This window comes from Bombina bombina, chromosome 4 (assembly GCF_027579735.1).
Source record: "Bombina bombina isolate aBomBom1 chromosome 4, aBomBom1.pri, whole genome shotgun sequence".
NCBI lineage: Eukaryota > Metazoa > Chordata > Amphibia > Anura > Bombinatoridae > Bombina > Bombina bombina.
Genome location: NC_069502.1, coordinates 1,159,229,398 through 1,159,251,938, shown reverse-complemented (window position 1 = coordinate 1,159,251,938; position 22,541 = coordinate 1,159,229,398). Strand labels below are relative to the sequence as shown.

The 22,541-nt window shown below is 39.6% G+C and overlaps 1 protein-coding gene across 1 annotated transcript in view; it reads left to right on the top strand.

Annotated features, from left to right (window-relative positions):
* TMEM63A (transmembrane protein 63A) overlaps window positions 1–22,541 on the top strand; it is a 162,309-nt gene that overhangs the window by 53,823 nt on the left and 85,945 nt on the right. Inside the window, exons 5-10 of the mRNA XM_053712617.1 lie at window positions 8,864–8,901; window positions 16,996–17,138; window positions 18,706–18,757; window positions 20,110–20,218; window positions 21,357–21,427; window positions 22,345–22,425. Of these exons, the coding sequence (XP_053568592.1) occupies window positions 8,864–8,901; window positions 16,996–17,138; window positions 18,706–18,757; window positions 20,110–20,218; window positions 21,357–21,427; window positions 22,345–22,425 (494 nt within the window). The remainder of the gene's footprint in view (window positions 1–8,863; window positions 8,902–16,995; window positions 17,139–18,705; window positions 18,758–20,109; window positions 20,219–21,356; window positions 21,428–22,344; window positions 22,426–22,541) is intronic.

Below are 22,541 nucleotides of genomic sequence, written 5' to 3'. Positions count from 1 at the left end.
AATGTCGATAACAAAGTTAATTTTTGGCAAAGAACCAACCTCCCTAAGCTATCACAAGTAATAGCTAATGATTTAAATAAACCAATAACCAGTGAGGAAGTAATGGAAGCCATTAAAAATGCTAAACTTAACAAAGCTCCTGGCCCGGACCAAATTCCTACGGAAATGTATAAAATACTTAAAATAGAGATAGTAGATATACTAGTACAATTGTTTAATGGTTATTTTACTGGTGGTCAAAGTATGTCAAAGTACTTCTCTGAATCTACAATATCATTGATATTGAAAAAGGGTAAACCTGCACTAGATCCTAAGTCTTACCGACCTATCTCATTGCTTAATGTAGACTATAAGCTATTAACTCATATTATCGCCAACAGACTGAAAGGATGTTTAGATCCCATTATACATCCCGACCAGGTGGGCTTTATGCACCAAAGATCCCCAACCAAAAACACACGGAAGGTAGCGCTAATATTAGAATATCTACGAAATAAACTTTCTGAAAAAACAGCAATCAAACAGGATTTTGCGTTAATAACAATCGATGCCGAAAAGGCATTTGATGTCATAATCTGGGACCACCTGTTTTTTACTTTATCTCAATTTGGCTTTACAGGCCAGTTTCTGCAATTCATTAAAACATTATATGATCATCCGAGGTCTAATATATTAATAAATGGTAGCTATACTACAAATTTCACATTATATAGGGGGACGAGGCAAGGCTGTCCACTTTCGCCGCTACTATTTAATGTGGCGATAGAACCACTTGCTATAATGATGCGGGAAGAATTACAAGGAATTAGGCTGGGGGAACAAAAACTTGTACTATCCCTTTACGCAGATGACCTGCTAATATACGTCAAAAACACGAAGAAAAATATACCACAGGCCCTTAAGATCATTGACCTGTTCAGTTCTATTTCGGGCTATAAAATTAACGCCAATAAGTCTGAAATTTTATGGGTACACAAAAACAAAGAGAGCCTACAAGAACACTGTGGCAAACCTAGCCACTTCTGGACTATAACGTAAGAAAGGTTGTCTATAGGCTGTATATTGTGATATGTAGATGTGACAGACCCTTCTGTCAGCACTGAAGGAGTTAACTGTGTTCAGCTTTAGCCTCAGCTATTGTGCACTGTCATTAATGTTATTGATAAACAGTCCATTGTTTAATCACCCTCAGAGAGAAAACGCCTAAGTGATAAGAAGAGCCAAACGTGTCTGGTGTTTAAGTTGTTATCTGCCTAAGTAAAGTAATGTACAACATTCTTTCAACCCCCCTTCTGGGGGGTCTGACCTGCATAAATACTGGGCATATGAGCCTTAATAAAGTCATTCTGTTTTAAACCTGAAAACTGGCTGGGTTGTGAATTGCTGATTCCCTATGCAGGACATTGTTCCCTGGTGTTAACCCTTGGTATCCTGTTGGTACCGTTACAATTGGTGGCAAGCGACGGAATGAACCTTATCGCCCAGAAGAGCAACTACACATGCCAGTAACCTCAGGAAGAGGGGGATTACTACAATACTGACTAAGATGGAAGGAGTACCAGGGACCGAAGTGAATGGAGACGGATTATTCTAAGCTAAAGAGACAAACGTTAAAGGAACTGCTAGAAGCCAGGGGAAAGATAGGCAGCAGCAAACCCAAGGCTATATTAATTGCTGAGCTGATGGAGGGAGACAGAGCTTGCAGCGCTACGCCTCCAGCAGCCATGGAGGAGACCCTATACCAGAGGGAAATGAGGACCAGGCTGGAATTTTTACCCCAACCTGTACCACGGGATATGCTATCTGTGGTAATGGCAGATGTGCAGGAGTACGTGATGGCACACAGTCCGTGGAATGCATCCTCCCGAGCAGAATCCATTTTGGACGCACTCAGCAACCCAGTAAGACCCAAAATCCCATACCATGCATTTAAAATGTTTTGTGAGGAGAAGGATGAGATCGATGGGTATTTACAGGATTTTGAGAGACTGTGTGAGTTACATGATTTGGAGCAGTCCGTATGGGTGCCGGTGCTAGCAGGCAAGCTAGCTGGTAGAGCAGCGGAAGCGTATCGCGCTGTACCCAGGGAGGACAGCAAGGATTACGCTAAAGTGAAGAGAGCGATCTTGGAAAGATATGCCATTACCTCAGAGGCATACCGGCGCAAGTTTAGAGGCCTGCGCAAGCCAGAAAGAGATTCACATGCAGAGTGGGCCCACAAGCTGGATCAAGCATCTCAAGGGTGGATACAGGCCAGCCAAGCTACCACCATGGAAGAATTGCGACAACTGATGCTGTTGGAGCAATTCTTTAACGGCTTGTCCCCAGAAGCCCAAGAATGGGTGAGAGATCGAAAACCCCTCACCTTAACCGAAGCAGCCAGATTAGCAGACCAGCATTTTGATGCCAGGAGGCACCATGGACTACAGCCTAACACCCCCACAGCGGCACCTTTTCGCTCAGCCCCAGGGAATCCACCACCCCCCTCACGATACAACGGACAGGCGAATATACAATGCCACACCTGCAAGCAGTGGGGACATATGGCACGTGAGTGCACCCAAAATCGGAGCAGACAAGCTTGGAACCAGGTCAGACAGAACCTGGCCCCAAGGGCGGCTGCTCACCATTACCACACGGAGCCAGCCGCTCATGAGTTGTTGAGCACCCAAGCCGAGGAACCCCTGGGAATTCTGCATGAGGTGATGTCGGTCCAGGGACTTCGGGATTCGGGAGCTACTTTAACCCTGATAGCTCCCCATTTGGTGCCGGATACAGCACCCACTGGCGGATCCGTGGCAGTACGAGGGGCAGGGGGAGCAGTATACCGATTGCCCACTGCTAGAGTGGAGTACAGACCCCCAGTCACCCCAGCAGCTGCCAGTTACCAACCCCCAGCGCACCGCTATACCACACGGCCTCCGGCCACGAACTACCCTCAGGGAGCCCAGTTCAATTCGCGGGGCTACTCACAACCTATTCGGTGCTTTGGATGTAAGCAATTAGGGCACAAAAGACCAGAGTGTCCCCTAAACGCAGCAAATCAAGCACAGTCCTGGAGAAGACCCACCGGCGGAATCCCACATAATCCTCAGCCTGCGGCCCGCTACGTAGAGGCGCCAGAATGCTGGGGCAGCCTACATGAAGCAGACCCTGTGCAAGCTGCCCACCGGAATAACCGGCAGCGGGTTAAAGTGAATGGGAAGGAGGTCAGTGGTCTACGGGATACTGGTGCTACCATGACCTTGCTTCAAGAGAACTTGGTGTCTGAGAAACAGCACACTGGAGACACTATGGCTGTGAGGGTAGCAGGGGGCACTGTGTTCCGCCTACCTGTTGCCAGGGTACATTTGGATTGGGGAGTGGGCGCTAGACTTGTGAATGTGGGGGTCAAGAAGGACTTACCTGCTGATGTTCTCCTTGGAAATGACTTGGCCCCCCTTGTTTCTGCCTATGCTCCCATGGATCCCGCTGATGTTAACCCTGTGACTACCCAAGCCCAGTCCCTCCGGGAAGAAACGCTTTCATGTTTGGAGTGGGGGCAGTACTGAGCCAAGTTGGAGCAGATGGCGGAGAACACCCCGTAGCTTACTTGAGCCGAAAGTTGTTGCCCCGGACATCCCCAAGCCGATCCGATGGGATCAGACTGTGTATGCCGGCTTGGTTCTGGGGGAGCATTGTGGCAAACCTAGCCACTTCTGGACTATAACGTAAGAAAGGTTGTCTATAGGCTGTATATTGTGCTATGTAGATGTGACAGACCCTTCTGTCAGCACTGAAGGAGTTAACTGTGTTCAGCTTTAGCCTCAGCTATTGTGCACTGTCATTAATGTTATTGATAAACAGTCCATTGTTTAATCACCCTCAGAGAGAAAACGCCTAAGTGATAAGAAGAGCCAAACGTGTCTGGTGTTTAAGTTGTTATCTGCCTAAGTAAAGTAATGTACAACATTCTTTCAACCCCCCTTCTGGGGGGTCTGACCTGCATAAATACTGGGCATATGAGCCTTAATAAAGTCATTCTGTTTTAAACCTGAAAACTGGCTGGGTTGTGAATTGCTGATTCCCTATGCAGGACATTGTTCCCTGGTGTTAACCCTTGGTATCCTGTTGGTACCGTTACAAACACCCCTTTCGTGAGTCCCCTAGTATTAAATATTTAGGAATACATTTCCATGCTGACCCAAAACAATGGTATAGATTAAATTACGTCCCTTTTTTTAAAAAGGCATCAGAGAAATTACAACAGTGGAGTGCTTTCCCGATTTCTCTTTCTGCTAAAGTAATGATTATCAAATCTATCCTATTCCCCCAACTGATGTATATTATGCAAAACATTCCTCTGTTTATTCTGACCCAAGATAATAAAAGGTTTAATGTAGAATGTGCAAATTTTCTATGGAATAATAAAAGACATATGCTGTCTATAGCCAAGTTAACACCTAGAATGGAAGATGGAGGCTTATCTTTTCCAGATATTAAAAAGTATAATATTGCTACTTTAGCCCGTTTTGCAATTGACTGGGTATCAGAAGCTAACCATCTCACACTATTATCAATAGAGGAATTTTTGAGTGCACCTTTTTCACTGAAAGCTCTACTACACTGCCCAACAACACAATTACCGATTCATATTAAAAATATAAAGACATTATTTAATACTATCGAAGCATGGCAAAAACTTAATATAATGTTTAAAGCTAATTTTGAGATTTCCCCATTTCTCCCGATACAAGGTAACCCAAAATTTATACCTGGTCTATCACATGAAGTTTATAGAACATGGATGCAAAAAGGTTTGCTTTATGTATATCAATGTTTAGATAACATGTCCCAAATAAGAGCCTTTGAGGATATTGCGAGAGAATTTTGTCTACCTAATAAGATTTTTTTTTGCCTATTTACAGATTAGGCACTATATAACAGGAATTAAAAAACCAAATCCAGACACGAATGGTTGGGGGGAAATTGAAAAATATGTAACAAGTTATAAACTAGGTAAACACAGTATAGCTCTTCTATATAAAATCATGCTGGCAAAACAGGCCCAATTGTTTAGGGATAATTTAGTCCAGAAGTGGAATCTTTCCTTTACAGATATCTCCACAGAATCTTTGACTGATAGTCTTAAATGGGTACAAGGAGCAAACATCTCTACAGTCTGGAAAGAATCACATATAAAATTACTCAACAATGCATATATGACACCTTGGAAAATATCTAAGTGGTACTCGCATTCTGCAGAAAAATGTCCAAGATGTAACAACTCTCGGGCAGATATAATCCACTGTTTTTGGAACTGTCCCAAGATAGTTCAGTTCTGGAGAAAAGTAGAATTTTGGCTTAATAAGCTATTAGATTTTAGGTTAAAAATCCAAGCTAAACATATTTTTTTTCTCTATAACATAGATCATAATAGAGCTAATATTAATCTTATTAACACGGCAATTATGCTTGGTCGCAATCTTATATTAAAAGACTGGAAGAATAGGAAAGCACCCACAATGGGCTGTTTCATAAATACTATACATGCCCAGATAATTTTTGAACAAATGAATATAGTCCCCTCAGAAGAGAAAAGGATCAGAGATTTCTTTTTGAAATGGCTAAGAGCTATCTTGTCGTATCCGTTGACTACTCAGTTTCTCCTCATTCGTAATTTTCGTAGATCGGAATTCTTCGAGACGTTGATCCTCTCTAATGTTTTTCCAAATGAATGGTATTGATCTCAATTGTAAAAGGAGAACGGAGGGGAAAATGAACAGTCAAACCCAAGTCTATAATGAATATAAATATATTTATGAATTTAACGTAGGGTAGGGGTGGGGGGGCAGGGGTGAGAGGGGAGCGGATCCTCTATATTTATACTTTTTTTTTTTTTTCCCTCCTCTCCCGACTTTCTCTTTTTTTTTTTTTTTTTTTTTTTCTTTTCTTGTTATTTTTTGCTTTTTAGAAAACCCCCAATTCGATATAGAATCCAGTTACTAGAACTAAGCAGGGATCCTGCAAATGTTTACTTAGAAAGCTATAAGTATAAAATTTTGTTATTTTGATTTAAACTTTTTCAATGGAAGCTTTATTATTAGGAGGAGTATCCGCATAGATGCTCCAGTGAACATAATTTGTTAAAAAATAGGTACAATAAAAAAAAAAAAAAAAAAAAGAGAAAAAAAAAAGGGAAAGAAAGAAGGGAAAGAAAAGAAAAAAAAAAGGTAATATACTGTGATAAGTGCTTTATTTATATTGTATCTATAAGAACCCTGTATTTTCCTGATTCTTTCTATTTTTGTTTTCGTGATCCTCTCTATGTTATTTGTACTGTATATCGAATTGGTCAATAAAAATACTTTAAAAAAAAAAAAAAAAAAAAGAAATACTATTTCCTACCATTGCCCTACTACTGTTTTGCCACTGTCCTACCACTGCTTTACCATTGCCATAACACTGCCCTATCACTGTCCTACCACTGCCTTACTCACTGCCCTTCCTACCACTGCCTTACCATTGTCCTACCATTGGCCTATCACTACCTTACCATTGCCCTACCACTACCTTACCATTGCCATAACACTGTCCTACCACTGCCTTACCATTGTCCTACCACTTCCTTACCATTGTCCTATCACTGTCCTACCACCGCCTTATTATTGTCATATCACTACCCTACCACTGCCTTACCATTGTCCTATCACTGCCTAGTTACCATTGTCCTATCACTGCCCTACCACTGCCATACCATTGTCCTTTCACTGCCCTACCACTGTCTTACCATTGTCGTACTACTGCCTATACCATTGTCCTATCACTGCCCTATCACTGTCCTACCATTGCCTTACTATTGTCCTATCACTGCCCTATCACTGTCCTACCATTGCCTTACTATTGTCCTATCTCTGTATTATCACTGTCCTACCATTGCCTTACTATTGTCCTATCACTGTATTATGACTGTCCTACTTTTGCCTTACTATTGTCCTATCACTGTATTATTACTGTCCTACCATTGTCCTATCACTGTATTATTACTGTCCTACCATTGCCTTACCATTGTCCTATCAATGTATTATTACTGTCCTACCATTGCCTCACCATTGTCCTTTTCCACAACACTTTCTATCATTGTCTGTTGCTGCTTTTTGTTACTCCTTTTTCCCCCCATGACTGTCATATTTCTAATCTCCCTAAATTTAAATGTAGTTTCTTTTTTTCATATGGCTCTCTATGATCCTGACTAGGGATGGGCGAATGTGTTTATATTCGAATTCGAATGTTAGAACAAATGTTATCGTAGAAATTCGATTTACATAATAGAATGTTAAGAAAGAATATTCTTAAAAATTCTATTATAAAATGTTATTTACAGTTTTTGAATGTCACTTTCGAATTCGAATGTCACATTCGAATTTGAATATTACATTTTAAAAAACACAGTTGTAGACTAGAAATACTATTTCGAATTCAAATGCTACATTCAAATTTGAATGTAACATACAAATTCGCATATTACATTTCTACAACACCGTTGTAGATTAGAAATACTATTTTGAATTTGAATGTGGCATTCGAATTTGAATATTATGTTTATAAAACACTATTAGACTAGAAATACTATTTCGAAATCGAATGTTGCGTTCAAATTCGAATATTACATTTATTAAACACAGTTGTAGACTAGAAATACTATTTTGAATTTGAATGTGGCATTCGAATTCGAATGTCACATTCAAATTTGAATATTACATTTAAAAAACACAGTTGTAGACTAGAAATACTATTTTGAATTTGAATGTCACATTCGAATTTGAATGCGACATTCAAATTTGAATATTATGTTTATAAAACATTGTTTTAGACTAGAAATCTAATACACTGTATTAGAATAGAAATACTATTTCGAATTTGAATGTGGCATTCGAATGTCACATTCAAATTTGAATATTACATTTAAAAAAACACAGTACATGTATTAGGCTTGAAATACTATTTCGAATTCGAATGTGACATTCAAATTCAAATGTAGCATTCAAATTCCAATATTACATTTGTTAAACACAGTTGTAGACTAGAAATACTATTTCAGATTCAAATGTTACATTCAAATTCAAAATTAAATAGCTAAACATTCTATTATTTGAACGAATATTTTCTAATTTTATTGAAAAATTCGAAAACGAAAATCCGAAAATAAATTGTTATATAAACATTCAAAATTCGATTCAAACGAATGTATCAAAATTAGTTTTAAATTTCGATTTTTTTAGAAACATCCGCCCATCCCTAATCCTGACATGAATCCCATTGTATTTTCCTCCCTTATAGAACAATCGATTCCTCTCCATGTTCTGTGTTTGAATCTTACTTGTTATCCTCCAAAATCCTCCTCATCTTTCTACCTTGTTTCTCTCTTGTCTTCTTGCTAATGACAAACAGACTAAGGGCTAGATTTATTAAAGCTGAGGCAGACAGGGACGCGTATACGCGCCCCTATACGCCTCAGCTCGCCTGTGGCGGGGCGAAATTACCCGCAGGTATTCGCCATTGCACACGAGCGCAATTTTGCGCTCGCATGCAATCCCGCCCCCTGCCCGCGCAAGCCAATCAAGCGCGGGCAGGAGCTGTCAATCTCCTCGGTCTGACTAGATCGAGGAGATTGAATTTCGCCACCTGCTTGATAAATTACGGCGAGCAAGTTCTTGTGAGAACTTGCAGCCATAGGGCTTTAATAAATCTAGCCCTAAACCTTATCCTTAACATCTAAACCACAGTCCACAAGTGTTATTTTGTGCATCCATAATAAGGACTTTTCCCTAGGATGCTGATAAAAAACCCCTCCAATTTACAGTCTGCTTTATTTTTTTTACAGGGTTTCTGTTCCTGGATGACCTCTATCTTCCAAATGAAGTATGTTTTTAGTTCAAGAGGCATTACAGACATGTTTTAAGTAATATGAGTTGATTTTATAATCATTATTAATATTTTTGGAACATATATTTCTTTAATGATATGTCTTTTTTTAAAGTAGCACAAATGCAAAAATCTGGTGGAGGGGTTAAGATTGGAATATGAGGATCTGGTTTTTGAAGTTAAATATAGTAAGATTTTGTATGATTTGGAATATTTACAGGAACCTCATATTAAGATAATAAGCTTTTGGCTATCAAAAGAATATGATAAAGATTTTAAATTGCTAAACACTTCTACCTGATTTTTCAGCATCTGTGCAAATTGTAACCAAAGGTCATATGCGAGAAATACCCCTCATATTTTGTACCTTTGAAAAAAAACAAATGTTAGTTAAAGGTACATTATTTCTGGATAACTTAAAAATTTGTGAATTGTATACTGTTGTTTCCACATGGGTTAGGAATTGCTTCAGTGAATTAACCCCTTTGCTACCAAGAATTTCAGAGAAAAACATGCCCAAAATACCAGAGAATTTTTAGCATTTTTGCTATGACTCTATTTACACAGAAATAGTGTTTCTTCTATAAGGTACGACGAGTCCACATATTCATCCTTTACTTGTGGGATATTATCCTCCTGCTAACAGGAAGTGGCAAAGAGCACCACAGCAGAGTTGTCTATATAGCTCCTCCCTTAGCTCCACCCCCCCAGTCATTCTCTTTGCCTAATCTAAGTACTAGGATGGGTAAAGTGAAAGAGGTGATAAAATGTTGGTTTTTATTTTCTTCAAGCAAGAGTTTTTTATTTTAAATGGTACCGGTGTGTACTATTTTCTCTCAGGCAGCAGATGGATGAAGACTTCTGCCTGGAGGCTAATGATCTTAGCATTTGTCACTAAGATCCAGAGCAGTTCCCACAGAATGGCTGAGGAGTACTTCAGTGTGAGGAGTACTTCAGTGTGAGGAGTACTTCAGTGTGAGGAACGTTTTTCATGCTATATAGCAGTGAGGTATGTTCAGTCATTTTTTTCTGGAGAGACTGGTACTTCAGAATTGTCTGACAGTATCCCCATGAGGGTAAGCAGTAATCCTAACAGAAGAGGGGTATTACTAAGCTTGCATATAGGGGCTGAGAAAAAATGGTTGACACTAAGTTTGAATGTTTGTGGGCTAACGTTTATTGAACTGGGAGTACTGATAACGTTTTTGGCAGTGAAGTTTTTTATACTTTATTAGAGGGTACACTTGGCTTCTGTTTCTGGGTTTGAGAACCCACATGGCTAGTTTGAGACCGCTCTGGTGCGGTTCATTTGGGCTGAGAGACATCGAGTGAGATGGGCGGGGCCTATTTTCGCGCCTCAGTTGCGCAGTTGTATTTGCAAGTCTAGCAGCAAGCTCCAACTCCGGTGGGCCCTTGTGGAAGTTTTGGGCCAAATCGAAGCTTTAACCCTGTTGTTCCAGTTCCCTGAGGGCAGATAGGCGCCACAGCAGGGCTGTGGCGAGGTGCAGGGGGAGTTTTTTCAGGATTTAAACCGATATTAATGATCCGGTTTTTTACATAAGGGTTAAGTGTTCCTTTCCTTGTGGGGCAAACTTAGCTGCTTAATTTGAATACTTATACAAAAAATTGGAAAGATTGGATTAATTTAAAGCAGTTTTGCAGAACGTGTATGCTTTTTTTTCTCTTAAAGGCGCAGTACCGTTTTTTAAGATTGTTATTTTTTCACTAAATAAAGTGTTTTCAAGCCTGTTTGTGGTCATTACTAGCCTGTTTAACATGTCTGACATTGAAGAAAGCCAATGTTCAATGTGTTTAGAAGCCATTGTGGAACCCCCACTTAAAATGTGTCAATCATGCACTGAAAGGGCAATAAATTGCAAAGAACATATTTTAGCTGATAAAAGTATGTCGCAGGATGATTCTCAGTCAGAAGGGAATCAGGTTATGCCATCTAACTCTCCCCAAGTGTCAAAACCAATAACGCTCGCACAAGCGACGCCAAGTATTTCTAGTGCGTCTAATTCTTTCACCCTGCAAGATATGGCCGCAGTTATGAATACTACCCTCACAGAGGTTTTATCTAAGCTGCCTGGTTTGCAGGGGAAGTGTAGTAGGTCTGGTGTGAGAGTAAATGCTGAGCCCTCTGACACTTTATTAGCTATATCCGATGTACCCTCACAATGTTCTGAATTGGGGGTGAGGGATTTACTGTCTGAGGGAGAGATTTCTGATTCAGGAAAGATGTTCCCTCAGACAGACTCAGATATGACGGCTTTTAAATTTAAACTAGAACACCTCCGCTTGTTGCTCAGGGAGGTTTTAGCGACTCTGGATGATTGTGACCCTATTGTAATTCCAGAGAAATTGTGTAAAATGGACAGATATCTAGAGGTTCCTGCTTACGCTAATGTTTTTCCGGTCCCTAAGAGGATTTCGGACATTGTTATTAAGGAGTGGGATAGACCAGGTATTCCGTTTTCTCCCCCTCCTACTTTTAAGAAAATGTTTCCCATATCAGACACCATTCGGGATTCGGGGCAGACGGTCCCTAAGGTGGAGGGAGCTATTTCTACCCTGGCTAAGCGTACAACTATACCTATTGAGGACAGTTGTGCTTTCAAAGATCCTATGGATAAAAAATTAGAGGGTCTTCTAAAGAAAATATTTATTCATCAGGGTTTTCTTCTGCAACCTATAGCGTGCATTGTTCCTGTAACTACTGCAGCTGCTTTTTGGTTTGAGGCTCTTCAGGTTGAGACCCCATTAGATGATATTCTGGATAGAATTAGGGCTCTCAAGCTAGCTAATTCTTTCATTACTGATGCCGCTTTTCAACTGGCTAAATTAGCGGCAAAGAATTCAGGTTTTGCCATTTTAGCGCGTAGAGCGTTATGGCTTAAGTCCTGGTCTGCTGACGTGTCATCAAAATCTAAGATTTAGTCATTCCTTTCAAGGGTAAGACTCTATTCGGGCCTGAACTGAAAGAGATCATTTCAGACATCACTGGAGGAAAAGACCATGCCCTTCCTCAGGATAAGACAAATAAGATGAGGACCAAACAAAATAATTTTCGTTCTTTTCGAAACTTCAAAGGTGGTCCCTCTTCCTTCTCCCCTGCTGCAAAGCAGGAGGGGAATTTTGCTCAATCCAAGTCAGTCTGGAGACCTAACCAGACTTGGAACAAAGGTAAACAGGCCAAGAAGCCCGCTGCTGCCACCAAGACAGCATGAAAGGGCGGCCCCCGATCCGGGACCGGATCTAGTAGGGGGCAGACTTTCTCTCTTTGCTCAGGCTTGGGCAAGAGATGTTCAGGACTCCTGGGCTTTCAAAATTGTGACCCAGGGGTATCTTCTAGACTTGAAATCTCCCCCTAGGAGGAGAATCTTTGATCTTTCTCGATTGTCTGTAAACCAGACAAAAAGAGAGGCATTCTTACGCTGTGTAGAAGACCTATATACCATGGGAGTAATCTGTGCAGTTCCAAGAACAGAACAGGGGCAGGGGTTTTACTCCAATCTGTTTGTGGTTTCCAAAAAAGAGGGAACCTTCAGACCAATTTTAGATCTCAAGATCCTAAACAAATTCCTCAGAGTCCCATCCTTCAAGATGGAGACCATTCAGACTATTTTACCAATGATCCAGGAGGGTCAATATATGACTACCGTGGATTTAAAGGATGCGTATCTGCACATCCCTATCCACAAAGATCATCACCAGTTTCTCAGGTTCGCCGTTCTGGACAAGCATTACCAGTTTGTCGCTCTTCCCTTCGGGTTGGCCACAGCTCCCAGAATTTTCACAAAGGTGCTAGGGTCCCTTCTTGTGGTTTTAAGGCCGCGGGGCATAGCAGTGGCGCCTTATCTGGACGATATCTTAATTCAGGCGTCAACTTACCAAATAGCCAAATCTCACACGGACATCGTGTTGGCTTTTCTCAGATCTCACAGGTGGAAGGTGAACGTAAAAAAGAGTTCACTTACCCCTCTCACAAGAGTTCCATTCCTGGGAACTCTGATAGATTCGGTAGACATGAGAATTTTTCTGACGGAGGTCAGGAAATCAAAGATTTTAACCACCTGCCGAACTCTTCATTCCATTCCTCAGCCGTCAGTGGCTCAGTGTATGGAGGTAATTGGACTAATGGTAGCGGCAATGGACATAGTTCCGTTTGCTCGCTTGCATCTCAGACCACTGCAACTATGCATGCTCAAACAGTGGAATGGGGATTATGCAAATTTATCTCCTCAGATAAACCTGGATCAAGAGACCAGAGACTCTCTTCTTTGGTGGTTGTCACAGGATCATCTGTCCCAGGGAATGTGTTTCCGCAGGCCAGCATGGGTCATAGTGACGACGGACGCCAGCCTATTAGGCTGGGGTGCAGTCTGGAATTCCCTGAAAGCACAGTGAGTGTAGACTCAGGAGGAGGCTCTCCTCCCGATAAATATTCTAGAACTGAGAGCGATATTCAACGCGCTTCAGGCGTGGCCTCAGCTGGCTTCGGCCAGATTCATAAGATTCCAGTCGGACAATATCACGACTGTAGCATATATCAATCATCAGGGGGGAACAAAGAGTTCTCTAGCGATGATAGAGGTTACGAAAATAATTAGATGGGCAGAGACTCACTCTTGCCATCTATCAGCAATCTATATCCCAGGAGTGGAGAACTGGGAAGCGGATTTTCTACGTTGTCAGACTTTTCATCCGGGGAAGTGGGAACTCCATCCGGAGGTGTTTGCACAATTGATTCATCAATGGGGCACACCAGAATTGGATCTGATGGTGTCTCGTCAGAACGCCAAACTTCCTTGTTACGGGTCCAGATCAAGGGATCCTCAAGCAGCACTGATAGGTGCTCTAGCAGTACCTTGGTCGTTCAACCTGGCTTATGTGTTTCCACCATTTCCTCTCCTCCCTCGTCCAATTGCCAGAATCAAACAGGAGAGAGCTTCAGTGATTTTGATAGCACTTGGTATGCAGACCTGGTGGACATGTCATCTCTACCACCATGGACACTACCACTGAGACGGGACCTTCTCATTCAAGGTCAGTTACAGCATCCAAATCTAGTTTCTCTGCGGCTGACTGCCTGGAGATTGAACGCTTGATTTTATCCAAGCGGGGATTCTCTGAGTCGGTCATAGATACCTTTATTCAGGCTCGAAAGCCTTTCACTAGGAAGATTTATCATAAGATATGGCGTAAATATCTTTATTGGTGTGAATCCAAAGGCTACTCATGGAGTAAGATCAGGATTCCTAGGATTTTGTCCTTTCTCCAAGAAGGATTGGAGAAGGGGTTATCAGCTAGTTCCCTAAAGGGACAGATATCTGCTTTGTCAATTTTACTTCACAAGCGTCTGGCAGATGTTCCAGACGTTCATTTGTTTTGTCAGGCTTTAGTTGGAATCAAGCCTGTGTTTAAACCTGTTGCTCCGCCATGGAGTTTGAATTTAGTTCTTAAAGTTCTTCAAGGGGTTCCGTTGGAACCTATGCATTCCATAGATATTAAGCTTCTATCTTGGAAAGTTCTGTTTTTAGTTGCTATCTCTTCGGCTTGAAGAGTTTCTGAACTATCTGCATTGCAATGCAACTCGCCTTATCTTGTTTTTCATTCTGATAAGGTGGTTTTGCATACCAAACCTGGATTCCTTCCTAAGGTTGTTACTAATAGGAATATTAATCAGGAAATTGTTGTTCCTTCCTTGTGTCCTAATCCTTCCTCTAAGAAGGAGCGTCTGTTGCACAACTTGGACGTGGTTCGTGCTTTGAAGTTTTACTTGCAAGCGACCAAAGATTTCCTTCAAACATCTTCTCTGTTTGTTATCTATTCTGGAAAGCGTAGAGGTCAAAAAGCTACGGCTACCTCTCTTTCTTTTTGGCTGAAAAGCATCATCTGTTTGGCATACGAGACTGCTGGACAGCAGCCTCCTGGAAGAATTACAGCTCACTCTACTAGAGCGGTGACTTCCACATGGGCTTTTAAAAATTATGCTTCTGTTGAACAGATTTGTAAGGCTGCGACTTGTTCTTCACTTCATACCTTTTCCAAATGTTACAAATTTGATACTTTTGCTTCTTCGGAGGCTATTTTTGGGAGAAAAGTTCTTCAAGCAGTGGTGCCTTCTGTTTAGGCATCTGTCTTGTCCCTCCCGTTCATCCGTGTCCTATAGCTTTGGTATTGTATCCCACAAGTAAAGGATGAATCCGTGGACTCGTCGTACCTTATAGAAGAAAAGTAAATTTATGCTTACCTGATAAATTAATTTCTTCTATGGTACAACGAATCCACGGCCCGCCTTGTCATTTTAAGACAGATTATATTTTTTTGATTTTAAACTTCAGTCACCTCTGCACCTTTTAGTTTCTCCTTTTTCTTCCTGTACCTTCGGTCGAATGATTGGGGGGTGGAGCTAAGGGAGGAGCTATATAGACAGCTCTTCTGTGGTGCTCTTTGCCACTTCCTGTTAGCAGGAGGATAATATCCCACAAGTAAAGGATGAATCCGTGGACTCGTCGTACCATAGAAGAAATTAATTTATCAGGTAAGCATAAATTTACTTTTTTTGTTTGTTTTTTTAATTTACCTATCAAAACTATATATTTAAGTAGACAACTATCATGACCCAAAATATTGTAAAAGCTTTTCTGGGATCCCCGTTGTTTCAGAAACAGCTGATATTCATGGCTTTGCCATAGTTTTTGGTAATTAGAAGGTTGCTATTTGCGGCTGCACACCACACTTATGAAATAATCGTCAGTGAAGGGGTTAAGGGGAAATCGTGTTTTAATGTGGGTAAAACCCACCTACCTGACTCATCCCCACCATTATGGTACTGGCAGACAGTCTGCCAGAATGCAATTTTTATTTTTTTAATGAAGTGTAGTGACCATCTTTGGTACTGGCAATTATAAAATGTATTTATAATTTTTATATTCTTTTATAATCTTTATGTAGTGTAGTGTTCCCCCCTCTTCCCAAACTTTTTTCTGTAGTGCAGTGCCCCATCCCTCCCTTCAAAATAGCTTTTCTGCAGTGTAGGGCTCCTCCCCCTCCCTCCTTCCCTCTCTCACCTCTTGGCGTCACCAACAGATATCGTTGCAGACAGTGACACAGACCGTGTCACTGGTTGCAATGATCTGGCAATCTGCCTTCATATGATAACAGAGCACGATCGTAAGAAGAAAGATGCCTGCAGCTCAGGAACAGCAGCTCTTGGCTGTCACTTGGCAACCAAGACTGCTGGAGTTTCCTAAAGCTGCAATGTAGATCTATGTTATGCTGTACGATGGGCTATGTACCGCATGACTTAGATCTGTCATTTTGCCGCAAGGGGTTAAAGGGACAGAAAAGTGGAACATTAAACTTTCATGATTCAGATAGAAGATTCAATTTTAAACAACTTTCTAATTTACTTATGTGTTGCAAAGTATATTGGAACACTGTTTAAAATTGTTTGCTCTATCTGAACCATGAAAGAGAAAACTGGGTTTATTAATTTGAAATGTGTATGACTAAAGTTGGTGTTTATGCTTGGATATAAAGGGCAAATTCCAGAGGGGGGCATTTGCCCCTCCTTGCCCCCTGCCTCCCTTAGACAACCATGAGTGGCGACTATTCTGTAGTGGTAAGACAATGTAAAATACAGTCACATTGCTAAACACTTCTACCTGATTTTTCTGCATCTGTGCAATAAACACATTAGCTGAGTGTTTACATATTTGAAATGGATTAACACCTTGTTTGCTGCAATTGTTTTCCAGTAGCCAAGCTCTGCCACCACTATACGTTTGAGTTCTTAGAACTGGAAAACCCACAATTTTCAGACTTAAATTATATGAAAAGGTTGCAAAATAAATAATAAAAGTATATTGTAAAGCTGTTATGTATAATTAAGCACTTTATATTAGAATCTCATGCTGTTTACTGTCTCTTTAAATTTGGAGCAGAGCTAGAATAGGTAAGCTTTGTATTTCAGTTAGAATCTTTTAGGAAATGATCTACATCTAATAAATTTAGCAGCTGTCGGTTGGTATACGGTCTGCATTTAGTCACTTGTGATTGTAAGAGTCACTTTCTGTCTTGCAGCGATGATGAGATCTACGATAGATGTGGGGAAGATGCGACTCATTACCTCTCCTTCCAGCGTCACATTATCTGCCTGCTCGTCGTCGCCAGCATCCTCTCAGTCGCCGTTATCTTGCCCGTAAACCTTTCTGGCAATTTGCTAGGTAAATGATGCTATTTTCATGTTTGTTTGTTTGTTATTTTAACCAAAATATGCATTTGCCTTAAAGAGCATTTCTTTATTATTTGTGGAAGTTGTCAATATACACCAATGACAGTACGGTGCTATACATGTGTTTCCTGCTAGATTTAATTTATATATTAAAGGAACTTTAAAGGAACAGTTAAGTCAAAATTAAACTTTCATGATTCAGAAAGGGCATGCAATTATAAAGAACTTTCCAATTTGCTTTGTTCTCTTGGTATTCTTTGTTGAAAGGTTAACTTAGGTAGGCTCATAAACGTATTTCTAAGCCATTGAAGCCCGCCTCTTATCTCAGTGCATTTTGACAGTATTTCACAGTTATACACTGCTAGTTCATGTGTGCCATATAGATAACAACATTGTGATAACTCCTGTGGAGTTATTTATGAGTCAGCACGGATTGGCTAAAATGCATGTCTGCCATAAGAACTGAGATAAGGGGACAGTCTGCAGAGGCTTAGATACAAGGTAATCACAGAGTTAAAAAGTATATTAATATAACTGTGTTGGTTATGCAAAACTGGGGAATGGATAATAAATGGATTTATGAACAATAAAAAAATTCAAGTAAACTGTCCATGTAACTCAAAATCAATTCTCTTTAAAATGTTTAATTTTGAGTTGTAAAACAACTTATTGTACTTTTGCTTTCTGCTTTTCCTGTAATTTACCTCTGCAATCTGTGGTTCTTCCAATACCTGGAGTATTTCTTGCAGGGTTCAGCTCTTTGATAAAGCAAAATTGTACACACTGCTTGCTTGGTCAGTGCAGGAGCTATTTTGTCTGTCCCTAACTGTCCATAGCAAGATGAGATGAAAAATAGTGATACGTTTATATAAAATACCATAGTTTAATAAATACCTGAAGGTACATAGTTAATTTCAAAACCCTGCAGCTTTCAGAATAAATTCTAATAGCAGTGTCTATTATAAGTAACTTACTATATCTAAAGTATTTTTTTCCTTCTGATTAACTGATGCATACCAAAGAGAAAATGATAAATTATGACCAAGTTCTGCAAAATAATTTAGACTTGATTACAAGGTGAGCACAATAATGCATTGTGTGTTATTTTGGAGCCTGCCCTGTGCAACCAAAATTGAATTAAAGCATTGTTAACTTGTGCAATACATATATAGCACCCCGCTTACTTTCCATGGCAATCATAAAGCAATATTAGCCCACTCATTTACAAAATATTGATAAAGTATTTTGCTGGTGCGCAGTCCAAAATTCTGCTTTCTCTTTTTTAATAATTGAAAACCTGTTATTAACTGTTCTTATTTGCTATTGTGTTTTTAAATGCACCTTTAAATTCTATAGACATCAACAACATGATTTGAAGTGTTTTGCAGAAGAGTTATAGGGATAAGGTATATTTCTGTTTTGGGTGTGGGATAGGAATGGTCAAGAGCATATGTGAGTGTGTGTATATGTATATGTGATGTACCTAACACAACTACCTGAGAGGATGTATTGCGTGAGAGTAGCTTTATACTAACACTATATTTACCTATTTATTTTAGATAATGATCCCCTCAGTTTTGGAAGGACAACAATAGCTAACCTACAGTACCGGTAAGCAGTGATATGATAACAGTCCAGTACAAAGATTTTCTATGTATGAAACATGGAAGGATACAGATGCTGATTAGAAAATGTGTTCCAATGCAACTGTTGTTTAAAGGAACATTTAAAAAAACACTGTACTGTTAAATAGGTTTCCCCTAGAAGTATTTAAAAAGGATACTTCTAGATCAGCACCTTGCATATTCTCCCAGTGTTGAGTGCAAAGTGAGCTGAGTATATGGTGCTCTTTCTTATTTCAGTCAAAGGCATGCCCAACGCATGTGCGCCAATCCACAGCTGCATATGACTATGCTCCATGGTTGGCACCAACCAAAACGTGCAATATCCACCTTTTTAGTTTGTAATATAAAATGTTATAAATTATATGTAGCAGACAACCTTTGCAATACACTTTTATTATTTAATTTGCCTCCTTTTTCTGTAACTTGATTCTGAAAATTGTGGGCTTTCCAATATATATTTCACACAGCCTTTGGCTGCACACTAGCACCTAGTTATAACTGTCACTAATTGGCCTTGGCAGAGAAGAAAATCTAGCGGCACCAATTGCTTTATAGACACTAAAACGTTACTTCTTTTTTTCAATATTTAAAAAACTAATAGAATTTTTTTTTAAATAAATTTGCACAGTATTCTCAGGCGTATTATTGCTTTGAATACATCATTCTGTGTAGCATTTATTTTGTGTTAAAGAGTTAAAGGAACTTAAATCGGATGTACAAAACAAAAATTAGTGTGTTTTGAAGTATCAGGCACTTTGAGTTCTCCTTTGAATCAGTGATGTAATATGGGCAGAAAAATCTGACATATACTGTTTATAGTTGCACAGCTGGGTCACGTGACTAGCGCTTCTGATTGGATCAGCAGTCGTTTCTGCTTGGGACCTGCAGTGCTGTGTGGGCCCCAAGCAGTTCTTATACTGTGTTTTTAACCACTTTGCCGGGGTTAAACACACAATAGTGAAGGGTTTCTAGTCTAATGAATTAGAGCATGTCATTTTTTTACTTTTATGGTCCTTTTAACTTCAATTTAAATTTTTATCTCAAATATTTTTTTTTTGCCAAAAAAAAGCAATGTTTAAATACTGCTGTTTCATATAAACGGTAGAAAAAAATGAGTACACTCAGATTCTCTATTATTGATTATAGGTTACAGAACACAAACATCTCAGATCTGAATGTTTAGCGTTTCATTATGTGCAGACTGTGAACAAGACAAGGGTTCCTGTAATACAACCCTTCTCTGTGCAATCTATATTGCTACAGCGCACAGCTTTCCTATTCTTCCAGCATATTGCAAATTAAAATAAATGACAATGTTTCTTCTGTTTGCCGTTTCAGTAACAGCCTGCTATGGCTCCACACCGTTGTTGCAGTTATTTATCTCGTCGGCACAATACTTTTCATGAGACATCACACCTCTGCTATTAAATACAAAGACGAAAACACAGTAGGTAAAATGAAGGAATGAGGATGTATTCTGACTGCATTTATCATATGAAACCCTAGAGAGGCTTGTGCTGTCACTGGTCCTGCAAGTTGCTCATTTACAGCACATAGTTGTTTTATCTTATAGTTAAATGAAAATGTATTTAGTTTAAAGGGACATGACTTTGTCATTCACTAATATTTTCTAATTTGCTTCATTCTCTTGATATGCTTTGTTGAAAAGCATATCTAAATAGGCTTACTAGCGGCTAATTGGTGCCTGCACATAGATGTCTCGTGTGATTGGCTCACCCATGTTCACAGCTATTTCTTCAACAAAGGATATCTGAAGAATGAAGCAAATTAGATAATAGAAGTAAATTGGAATTCTGTTTAAAATTGTATTCTCCATCTGAATCATGAAAGAAAACGTTGGGTTTCATGTCCTTTTAATGTATCACTACTATTCCTATCAGTATACTGCAAGGCAGACATTTAAAAATATGCATTTTCCATGTTTACATAATTCCAAAGGATATTCTAAAGCAAATATTACATGTTCTATTTTTTTTTATTTATTATTACTACTATTTTTGATACCTTGGTAAAGTCCTGCGGTGCGCTGTAGCTCCTGAGCAAGACAGCTGGCCAGCCTATCAGGAGAGGCAGTGGCACAACCCGGCCAATTACTGTCTGTTGTGCTCAGGAGTTGCACAGCTTATGGTCCCAAGCAGGTGACTGACTCCTTTACATGTGTTTAATACATAATACGTTTGAGTCACTAATGCAGTATTGAATGGATTTGAACATGTCATGTTTTGCATTAGAATGTCCCTTGAATTAAAGCAATTGATTGTTATGCATCTTCAGCTCAGCCATTAAAGTGAAAAGGTTCCTACTTACAATGGGGATGGTGAGAATGAAGCACTGCACATAAAGTTCAGCCCCTCCAGTCACTTCCCATTTGAATTAGCACAGAGGAGGAAGACCTATTTACCCACCAAAAAGGCAGAGGACAGTTTAAGGGGGTTACTAGCTTTGGGGTGAACTACTATGCAGAATATGTAGCAGTATAATAGACGTTTGTCAGGACATTTGTGTGCCGTGTAATGCTATATTACTCTTTAGATGTCTAATTTTGCACTCTTCTTCCCCTATAGGTGAAGCACACACTGTTTATCACTGGCCTCCCTCGTAATATAGACAAGGAAACCATCAGCAGACACTTCAGGTACAAATATTTATGGAAATCCCTCTTGTATGAAGAATGAAAAAATAGTTTTTTGTAAATGCTACTTTAATTTTTGCCTTTTAAGCACTTGAGACAAAGCTAATTTCTGCCATTGCTCTTTTAAGGGAGACAATATCCGTTTCCTTAAAGGGACACTCAAGTCAAAATAAACTTTTATGATTCCGATAGATTATGTAGTTTTAAGAAACTTTCCATTTTACCTCCATAATATACACACTTTCTGGGGAACAAGATCATACTAAGCATGTGCACAAGCTCACAGGGTTTACGTATACTAGCCTGTGATTGGCTGATGTTTGTCACATGATACAGGGGGCCGGAAAATGGTAGAATAAATACTTTTGTCCAAAAAAAATCAACCTTTTAGTTGAAATTCAGAGTAAGTTTTATTGCATTGCCTTTTTATTATGCACTTGTTAATTATGCGATTCTACTGCATTGAGTGGTCCTTTACCTGTCACTCTTTCAAGGGCCAGAGATCACTGCCTTATGCAAAAAGGACATAGCTATCTCTCCTTAAAAATGTACTCACCACCTAGCTCCCAGTAGTGCATTGCTGCTCCTGAACCTAGTTATGCTTTTCAACAAGGGATACTAAGATTATGAAGCAAATTAGATAATAGAAGTAATTTGAAAGATGTTTTAAATAGTATGCTCTATAATGAAAGCAAATGTTGTTTTTTCATGCCCCTTTAAATTTAAACAACTTTTTAAAATTGAGTACAGTAAATGACTTAATCAGTGTTATCTGTTTTACACACAGATTATTTTATTTTTCTGCTAATTTTTTTGTGCCATACATTTTCCCAATGAAAATGATGTGATGGTACCATGATTTTTTCAAGATGGCCACTGTCATGTGACTAGAACTTACAACTTTTTTTTTTTTTTTTTAGTGAGGCCTACCCAACCGTCAGAGTGCAAGAAGTACATCTGTGCTATGATGTCGCTGACCTGATCCGTCTCTCCAGAGAGAGGTAACCTAGTTTATGTAAGAGATTTTGCACAATCACTCTGTCGAAAGAAGGAAAGGGAGTGACGTAAATGGAGACAAGATAAAGAGGAAGTGATTATTTTAGTGAATATTTAAAGG